Source organism: Hyla sarda, chromosome 5 (genome assembly GCF_029499605.1).
Source record: "Hyla sarda isolate aHylSar1 chromosome 5, aHylSar1.hap1, whole genome shotgun sequence".
NCBI lineage: Eukaryota > Metazoa > Chordata > Amphibia > Anura > Hylidae > Hyla > Hyla sarda.
Genome location: NC_079193.1, coordinates 204,954,841 through 204,965,732, shown reverse-complemented (window position 1 = coordinate 204,965,732; position 10,892 = coordinate 204,954,841). Strand labels below are relative to the sequence as shown.

General features: G+C 42.0%; 1 protein-coding gene across 1 annotated transcript in view; it reads right to left on the bottom strand.

Annotated features, from left to right (window-relative positions):
* Positions 1-6,042: 6,042 nt before the first annotated feature.
* The window catches only part of LOC130272631 (glutamate decarboxylase 1-like), a gene marked incomplete in the record, with an annotated part of 57,059 nt that continues 52,209 nt past the window's right edge, over positions 6,043-10,892 (bottom strand). Inside the window, 2 exon segments of the mRNA XM_056518460.1 lie at positions 6,043-6,567; positions 9,274-9,363. Coding sequence (XP_056374435.1) covers positions 6,388-6,567; positions 9,274-9,363 — 270 coding nt within the window.

The window sequence follows — 10,892 nt, the reverse complement described above, 5'->3', positions numbered from 1 at the left end:
CGACCACCGGGCCAGCGGCGTGTGACATCACGCCTCCGCCCCCGTGTGACGTCATGCTCCGCCCCTCAATGCAAGCCTATGGGAGGGGGCGTGATAGCCATCACGCCCGCTCCCCTTGGCTTGCATTGAGGGGCGGAGTGTAATGTCACATGGGGGCAGAGGCGTGACGTCACACGCCGCCGACCCGGTGATCGCCTGTTATCAGACCCGGAGCGAACATGCGCCGGGGCCTGATTACAAACGGGGTTCCGCGTGCATGATCCCAGGGGTCCCCAGCAGCGGGACTCCCGCGATTAGGCATCTTATCCCCTATCCTTTGGATAGGGGAAAAGATGTGTAAGCACCGGAGAACCCCTTTAAACATGTAATATACTGTGCTTGAGACTGTATTAAAACATTGGTATTATATAATCACAGAACATTCAATACTTTATGTTGTTTCCAGGATATCCAAGTGCCCAGAGTTGTCATTCCTGCACTATGACAACTATTGTGCCCTTGAACACGACATCACAAGAAATATATACTTACAGTAAAACATTCTGCAGAAAGAAATTACAAAGCCTTGCGACTTTTGAGGCATTGCCAAGGAGACAATTCAAGGTCATTTGGAAGGCTACAAGAAGAAACCACACCATTGTTAGTTTTTTTGTGATTTGGGCAGCTGTAATTCCCATACACTGGTCTTAGATATCAAATAACAAAACGTATCACTGTCTGTAAAGCTATCACAGTATGCACTATAACATTAAAGCTGTAGAGACTTGGAGCAGGGTCAAAAATAAAAATCACTTTCATCTCTTAATAACTTCTCTATAATAATATAAATATTGCCAGGTGAAGTAGAAAAATAAATTTAAACAATCTTTGTCTACTCTAAATGCAACACAATGGGACATTCACTGCCTGACACTGTACTATGCTCAACAAATATTTGAACAAACCCATTTTTAAAAACAATTACTAGGCTAGTGCATACATTTATTATTTCAGGTTGCTGTTTTGAAGGGATATTCTTACTACCAATTGAATGGTTATGCCAATGTCTTTTGGAATTACATCAAAGTTCTTTATGTCCTTAAAAAGTATTGCAGTCTGTACTCTTGGTTACAGCAGTCTCTCGGTTATTATTGTGGTGTCAGTTTGTAGCCAAGAGGACATTGGTCGTGTCCGTAAAAGGGGCATTACGCCCAGCTACCTTAAAGGGGTAATTCAATGGCCAGCATTCAGAACATTTAGTTGAGGGGGAATGACCTGATGTCACAAGGGGACCTGGCCAACCCCTGCAGTGCGCACAAAGCGTTCGGAGCTAAATGTTCCAAACTCTGGCCAGTGGAGTACCCCTTTAAGTCAAGCGCTTTAGAGATGAGTAGGAAAGCTCATGAGCAAACACAAAGGGGCCATCCAATTAATCTGTACTCTCAGTCCATGTAAACCTAAAAAAAAAGGTAAATGTGTGTACCATTCAACCACTCTTATGTTACTGGCTTGCAAAACGCAGAGGCTACAGATGATATGGAGGTAGGCAAGGCTAAGGATGAATTGAATTCTCTTAGTGAAACAATGAAATTTGACATTCCGATGTAACTGTAAAATCTATCCATGTTTATTTAAACAAGGGCAATAAAACTTCACACAAAGACCAGAGCACTGCACTTTTCTAAGCGCCGTCAAGTCCTACTCGTCGTGAATGGAGAACAACCTCAGAAGGTCACCAAGCAGTGTTGTAATGACACTTCCCTATGCTAATGGTCTAATCTAGTGAGCTCTCTAGCTATGGAGTCTGGGCTCATGTTCTCTGTTAGAGAAAGGGCACAGCTTAGGTTTGAATCAACTTGGTTGATGAGGTGGCATATAATCCTTTGATTATTCATGCCAATGTGGAATACCACGTGCACTAAACACTGGGCTAGTTTTTAAATATAATAGCTACTGTTTTTCCACAATGCATGGTGCATAAATACACTCACAAAAGGACCTATACATTTTCTTGACATGTACTGTATGTTTTAGAAAATATGTTCTAGAATGCTTTGAAAGAAAAATGCATAGAAAACAAAAAGGATTCTGTCTGGAAGTGTAGGAATCAACTGACAATTTTGTGTTTGTCCACTAGCCAAAAGAAATTTTTTTTTGGGCCAGGTTCATTTTAGCATAGGAGTTCCGGACCATGGCACAATGGATACCTACAGGACCTTTTCATTCAGCAGAGAAAAAGAAAATTATTGCTTGCAGTATTTTTTCCCCCTCAAGTCTTTGAACAGATTCCTCTGAATGGAGCTCAACGCTGATGTGAGCCCAGAATAACATTGTTAATATTGTGAGTGTGTGAAGTTACAACTGTATGTAACCATTCCCAAATTATGTCTTTTTACGGAATACACAACAATGCCATGTGGAGTTTAAAAATTTCTAAAAGGAAAGAATCTGAAATGGTCATAAGAACCAACAGATCCTCATTAATGGTTTGCTGTGTCTGTCAGCATATTGTCCAGAGCATGGAGGCGCTACCAGGCGACAGGCCAGTACATCAGGAGACGTGCAAAATGACCTCCAGCAGGCCACAAATGTGCATGTGTCCACTCAAACGGTCAGAAACAGACTATGAAGGTGGTATGAGGGCCCAACGTCCGTAGGTGGGGGTTGTGCTTACAGCCTAACACCATGCAGGACGTTTGGCATTTGCCAGAGAACACCAAGATTGGCAAATTCGCCACTGGTGTCCTGTGCTCTTCACAGATGAAAGCCGGATCACACTGAGCACATGTGACAGAGTCTGGAGACTCTGTGGAGAACATTCTGCTTCTTGCAACATCCTCCAGCATGACCGGTTTGGTGGTGGGTCAGTATTGGTGTGGGGTAACATTTCTTTGAGGGCCGTACAGCCCTCCATGTGCTTGCCAGAGGTAGCCTGACTGCCATTAGGTACCAAGATAAGATCCTCAGACCACTTGTGAGACGATATGCTGGTGTGGTTGACCCCGAGTTCCTCCTAATGCAAGACAATGCTAGACCTCATGTGGCTGGAGTGTGTCAGCAGTTCCTGCAAGAGGAAGGCATTGATGCTATGGACTGGCCTGCCCATTGCCCAGACCTGAATCCGATTGAGCACATCTTGAACATCATGTCTCGCTCCATCCACCAACGCACCACAGGCTGTCCAGGAGTTGGCGGATGCTTCAGTCCAGGTCTGGGAGGACATCCCTCAAGAGACCATTAGCCACCTCATCGGGAGCATGCCCAGGCATTGTAGGGAGGCAATACGAGAACATGGAGGCCACACACACTACTGAGCCTCATTTTGACTTGTTTTAAAGGACATTACATCAAAGTTGGATCAGCCTGTAGTGTGGTTTTCCACTTTGATTTTGAGTGTGACTTTATATCCAGACCTCCATTAGGTTGATAAATTTGATTTCCATTGATAGTTGAATGAGCGGACAACAAAATCGCACAAAAATTATGTAAAGACAAAAGTATTTTATACTTTGATTAGTTCTTTCTTTTAGATTTAGGATGTGTTATCTTAGTGTTCCCTTAATTTTTTTGAGCAGTGTAATTTAATACCAGGTATACTTTGTATTAGCTGTGACACTTTGTTCACCAGAAAATAGTGCTAAACATTGAAAATAGGGTGCTAATAGCAGAAAAATCCTAACCTCGCCCCAAATCCTAATAGTGTGTGCGACATTTTAAGCAAATGTGGCACAGCTAAAGCAAAAGTGGTGATAAATTCTTTAAATTTCCCCCCTATGTATGTTTTCCTTATTTTAGGACTGCACCTATGGTTTGGAGGGTGAGGACCGGCTCAACTTACTTCATTTCTGTCATAAGTGCCTGCTCCCTATGAACATGGAGCACTGGTACCTGCATTGATATGACAGCTTATTTGGGGGCTGTGACTGTAGAGGCAGCCCGCAATTCACAATGTGTGTACCTATGTACTAGCTATCATCCTGAGGGCTGACACGGTAGAGGCAGCCCGCAATTGATTGTATACGTTTACCTGCTTCCAATTTATGCACACCTGGATTGGCCCCTGATGAGGTCACAAATACATGTGTACTGAAACGTAGGAAGTATAGTTTTTTTGGTGTGATGAATATTGTACATAGTGTGACTACACCGCACATAGTGTGGTACTTGCTATCTAGAGTTACCTTCCATATTTTACAGTGTGTCTTTGGTACATTTTATGTCCAACAAAAAACCATTCATTTGGTCTCCTCTCTTCTTTCACTCATAGTGTTGGTGTTTTAGCAGAGCTAATAGAAGCTAAGTTTTATATCACCCCCCATTTTTCAAGTCTTTTTCAAGAAATTTAAGTGGCAGGGACCCTAATAATTTACATTGAATAATGAATTCTTTGATATGTTATGGCATATATCCTCTTGCTTACATAGTCAACTGATCCCTAAACTAAAGTTCTTCCATATAATGAACACCGCTCTTTATAGCTACCCGGATGATTCATCTTCCCCTGGCACCATCTTATTCTGAATTGGTGAAAATAGATTATATTGTATAACACATGGTGATTCAAAAAGGATGGTGCAAAGATAAAGTCTTGTAGTTTAAGTAAAAGTGTAAATGGCTAGTGATTTATAAGAGGTCTAGCAGTAGAATAGCTCTTTTTCAAAGGTCTCTGATTGAGGGGGTCCCTGCTGGGTTCCCGTGGCAGTGGTTGCGATTTCACGGCCACGCCCTCGTGACGTCACGCCACACTCTCTCCCATAGACAAATAGAGGGGATGTTGTGTGACATCACGAGGGGAGTGATCGTGAAGTCATTTATGGCCTCCAGCTCCGAGCGTTCTGAACAAAATGTACCCCTTTAAGGATTCAGTGTATCTGCTCTCTCCTTCTCCCAGCCTCAGGATCTTAATGACTTGATACAACATATCACTAAGGCTATGTTCACATGTCAGAAGGTCTGCACTGAAAATCTCCATGCAGAAATTCTGCAGACTGCGGGCGCAGACATGACATGCCGGTGCTAGGACCCCTCAAGGATGCACTGTCTCAGACTGCAATGTATTCTGTGCGCATTCTGCAGAAAGAATGGACATGTCTGTTCTTTCTGCAGACACCGGAATTAGATTTTTTGCACCCGATACTTCTGGCTCTGAAATTCTACTAGGTGCACAGCGCAGCAGAATCCCATTGAAATCCATGGGAATCTGCTGCTGCAGAATCTCCGTGCGGATTTCCACACAAAAGTTCTGCCGTGTGAACATAGCTTCAAACTAAAGTCCATATCTGAAGATATGATGGCATGTGTCGGGCAGGACTGGACCACCACCTACACATCTTTGGTGTCACCAATAGAAGTCACTTTAAACATTTGTGGTGTACAGTTAAAGCTTAGACAGCTAGTGTGTCTTCATGTAAATATATTTATGTTATGTTCTGTTATATAAACTGAGGCCATAAATATTGCACCATCCTTTTTGAGGATAATCTTGTAGAATGGCTGAGCACATGTTCGTACAGGATCAAGTTCTTTGCCTAATGGAGTACTGCAGCCTAATACAACGTATCCCCTATCTGCAGGATAGGAATAAGTGTCCGATTGTGTGGGATCAGAACGCTGGAACTCCCCGCGATCTTCTGTATGGGGCCACGGCTCTACCTATGCAGGATGCATGTAAGCCACAGCATGGTGCCTTGGCCAACACCCCCCCCCCCCCCCCCCTCCATGTATCTCTATGGGAGAGGCGGAGATGCAGCATTCAAGCATCCACGCCTTTCCCATAGAGCTGAATGGAGAGGGTGTGTCTGTGGACCTCTTAATGAGGTAGACTACATGAGCATTAGCCACGCAAAGCCGCGGCAGTGCCAAGTCCCCGTACGGAAGACCGTGGGGGTCCCAGTGGCCGGCCATTTTTCCCCTTATCCTGCGGATATGGGATAAGTTGTCTATTGCTGCAAAACTCCTTTAACAGTAAGATAATGTGGTCAATTATTCTGTATGCCGAAATACATGAGGGAAATTTTTAAATCTTCAAATTTATTTAAAAAAAAAAAAAAAAGTGTTTATAATTAACTACAATCAAATATAAGGCGGCTTAGGAAATACAAGACATTGAATAGAAACACACAACATACTGTGTTTTAAACATTTGAACAAAGTTTTAGGTTAAAATACAAAATAGAAAAGTAAATAGAAAACCTATGCACAAGGTTTGATAAATTTTCTCCTAAGAGTAACAAAGCTGGGCAAAAATGTTAAATATATGTATATACAAAAAGTGCAAATTCACAGAAAGTGTAAAAAAAATATATATATTATTAGAAGAATGTTTAGTTTAAGACAAGACATTCAAGACAACTAGAACGCATATTGCCTTATTCAATGCACATTCCATAGACCTAAAAAAGCTTTGCGTTAGAATTCTAGGTCCCTTCCCAGCCTTTCAATTTCATCTAGAAGGAAATCTATATCACATTTCCTAGAAGCCGGGTTAGAAAACACCATACGGAAGAAATTGGGCTTTTCTTTCAGGGGCTGGTAACTGACCATTGCTGTTCCCTCTTCCATCATCTGGGCTTTAATCCTTGCAGTGACCTTAAATAAATAAATACAAACTTTAAATGTGCTGGGTGGAGGTATGCATTAATATAAACACCATTGGTGTACAGGACAGGCCTTGGGTGCTTACTGCATGTTCATAACTAGAGGGGTGGGGCACAGAAAAAGTTTAGCGAGGAATAACTGTTGAGGGGGATGCAGGCATCTAGTGACAGTGATGACATGCTGGGAGTTGTAGTGTTGACTGTACGCAGCATGAGCAGAGGCGAGCAGGGCTAAGGGGATCACAGCTGCAGTGTTGTAAGGTCATATTTCCCACCAGAAAGCCTCGTTTGTCAATCAGAGGCAACCAATGAGGGCTTCTGCTGGGAAACAGCCAGCCGGCTGGGGAGCGAAGCGGCATGCCGCCTGCTTCCCAAGTAGTATAGAGCACGAATATTGGAAATGCTCATTTTTACTGCGAATATCGGCACTTCGCGATTTTGCAAATATTTAGAATATAGTGATATATATTCGTAATGACAAAAATATACATTTTTTCTTATCTTCACAGTACACATCACAACAATGATGTGTACTGTGTAAAAGGAAAGTGACCATCCCTCCCTGCTTCCAGCTTGTGGTCCAAAGAAGGCTCCTATATTTACTACGTGAGTTGGTGTGGAGCGCAAATATTTCGTATATGCGAATATGCAAATATCAGCACTTCCAGGGAACACTGGTCCCTCCCTTCTTTTAGGTGAAAGATATAATCGCGCATGCGCACTATGCAGATTTCATTAAGAATTTTCCCATGGGAACATCGTGAATGAATTTCGCGACCATAGGACAAATATTCGTCCATATATTCACGTAATATCGAAATTCAAATATGGCCCCTGCCGCTCATCACTGTTCCCAAGCTTATAAATCATTATGGCAGCGGGTCTCAGGAGTGAGACCCAGTGTCATCGGTCCCTCAGCACCTGTACTACTCCCATCATGGAAAAAATACCATTCTGTTCCATGATGGTAATAGTGCAGCACTGAGTGAAATACAGTACCTAAATAAACAGTTATCATTATTACACATAATAAATGAAGAAAAAAAAATAGAAATAATTACACATTTGCAATTTTTATATTGTTGTGGCTATTAATTCCGTGTCCTGCTCAGGATAATTTTTCCCTACCTTCCAATTTGTAGAAAAAAAATAAAAAAAATTATATTAAAGGGGTACTCCGGCACTGAGACATGTTATTCCCTATCCAAAGGATAGGGGATAAGATGCCTGATCACAGGGGTCCTGCCCCTGGGGACCCCCGTGATCTTCCATGCCACACCCCATTAGAATCAGCCCCTGTGTGACGTCATGCTCCGCCCCCTCAATGCAAGCCTATGGAGGGGGTGTGACAGCTGCCATGCCCCCTCCATAGGCTTTCATTGAGAGGGCGGAGCGGGATGTCACACGTGGCGGAGCCGTGACATCACTATGCTCCATCCCCGTGATCGCTAGTAATCCAGGGGCAGATTCTAACAGGGTGTGGCATGGAAGATCGCGGGGGATAAGATTTCTTAGCACCAGAGTACCCCTTTAATATTGGTTCACTACAAATTCAGGCATCTCTATCACTATCCATATTTTTTTTTATGGTACCCTACAAAATTCCTGCAGGGAAACTGCCAAAAAGGGCAAAAAGGCAGTTTCCACAAAAAGGAGAGACACCAGAAAAAAAATCTAAATAAAAAAACTCAGCAGAACAAAACCTCAGTGGAATTGTAGCCTGAACATGTATCCTTATAATAACCCACATTTACACTCAACAACATGTAATCAGTATTGGAGTCTATTCACATGTACAGTATCAAGGCTATATTCACATGCACAGCATCTTGTGCATATTGGATGTGCAGGATTTCAATGTAAACTAAAATGACTGAACACAGCTTCAAGTCCTGCTCATCAAATATGCGCAGGAAATTATGTGTGAATACACTCTTGGGCTGTGCATAGGATACTGTATGTGTGAATAAACCCCAAGGGTGTATTTACATGTACAGAATCATGTGCATATTTGATGTGCAGGATATGAAGCAGTGTTCAGTCATTTAGTTTACATTGAAATCTGCAGCTTAAAATTCTGCACATCAAATATGCGCATGATACTGTATGTGTGGAAAAAGAAGAAGGAGAAAGGATATTAACTTCCAAGTGGTGTCATTTTTCCAATTTTGCCATATCAGGGAGGTGGGAGTTAAATTGTAAAAATGCTTTTTTGTCATTTATTATTTGCTTTAAATTGACGCCATCTAGCCTAGGATAAAAAAATTTGTTTGTTTTACCACCAAGTAAATTCTGCGATGGATTCACACAATCCACTATGGTCACTGGTGTTCTGTTGGCTGTGCTTGAAAATCCTTTATAAAAAGGTTAATATTGCCTTTGTTTTCCTGGAGTCTTGACAGTCACACAAGCCGCCATGTTTTCGCTGAGTCCAAGTTTTGAGGTAAATAGGAACCTTGCGATTGCGCCAAAATGTTTTCAGCAGCGTGATACCATAAATGAGAGTTTCACTCAGTTGGAAACAAGGCAATATAAAAAAATCCCATATCATTACTCAAGTATGTAAGTTATTAGACATGTGTGCCCATTTTTTTGTTTAGATCAATGCAAGTTATTTGTACCCGCACACTCCATGACTCAATTTAGTTGATGATATTTGCCCAGTTATATCCTATGAATCTCAAAGCAAACATTCTACCTTATGCAATTTAATATTCCATTCTTCATCCCTTGGAATGTCCTTCAGGCAGGGTGGTAAATACCAAAAGCAAACATTGGTATGCTCTGGCTGCAACAAAGAACAGATCATCATGTTATGCTAGTGACTTTTCACTGTAAGCAAAAATTTGCAGAGCTAAAGTTAAAAAATAAATAAAATAAAAGTTGCCCTGCAAAATAAACTGCCTGTGCATGGTGTCAAAGTATAATAAAACAGGTTAATATAAAGAGATCTGTGCACTATGGCAAAGATCAGCACTGTTCTCAAACTTGTAGCTGTGACATCACATCACAGCTCACGCCTCTGCTCCCCAGACCAGTAATATAAGGGGGGGGGGGGGGTCAGATTACTGCTCATTAGATTTTAAGGCAGTAGGAAACTTTACAGGCACAGTAGTTTTAGTCAGAATAGGCTCACTGCAGTGTCATCTGAAACTATATTTAATAGTGTCCCTTGTGTAATTAGCAGACAGACACTTTTCCATTTACTTGCTTTTAAAATCATCAACATAAATTTGTTTAAAATGTAATAGAAAACAATGGTCACATGGGGGCTCTGTTCTGTTTCCTACCAAAATTAATACAGTGAGTTTGGCCTCCTCCAGGCCTGGCAGGAGACCAAACTCAGGAAGAGCTTCTGACTGCACAGAACTTGATTGAAAGCTACACAGACCGATAGTTGGACAGAGCCTCCCTGAAAGCTGCACAGAGCCTCACTTTTATTCATCACAGCTTTGCAAAATATGTGTGAGGACGGAAGTGGTCTCCCAGCAGGCTTCAGTGATGTCATGCCTGCTGGGGAATGCCGACTTTTTGTGAGCAAGAAGGACAGTAAGATACAGATCTTTAAAGCTCTGGATTTTTTTTATTTTTTTTAAGGGGTGTTAGGAGCAGTTAGGTAATATAGCCAGAGGTAGTTAAGAGTTTATTTGTTGACAGGTACTCTTTAAAAGGGGTACTCCGATGGGGAAAAACAATTTTTTTTTTTACTCAACTGGTGCCAGAAAGTTAAACAGGTTTGCAATTGTTCCAGTACTTAGCTGCTGTATATTACAAAAAGGAAGTTCTTTTCTTTTTTAATTTAGTTTCTGTCTGACCACAGTGCTCTCTGCTGACATCTGTCCATGTCAGGAACTGTCCAGAGCAGGAGTAAATCCCCATAGCAAACCTATCCTGCTCAGGACAGTTCCTGACATGGACCAAGGTGTCAGCGGAGAGCACTGTTGTCAGACAAAATAAATTCACAGAACACATAGAAGCTGAAGAACTGAAGGGTTAAGATTTTTTTGTAATTTAAAAATCTGTTTAACTTTCTGGCACCAGTTTATTTGGAAAAAAAAATATTAAACCGGAGTACCCCTTTAACACCTAAACAAGGCAGGAAGTAAAATGTATGTCCGTCCTGGTGCAGTGGTACTTAAGACGTACATTTACATCCTGTACATGACCGAGCACAGGGATGGTGTCACGTCATGCACGGCAGGTCCCGGCTATCGGCAGCCAAGGACCCGCCGTAATAGTGGACATGAGTGATCGCGCTTATGTCCATTAACCCCTCAGATGCTGTGATCAATACAGAGCACTGCATCTGCAGCAGTA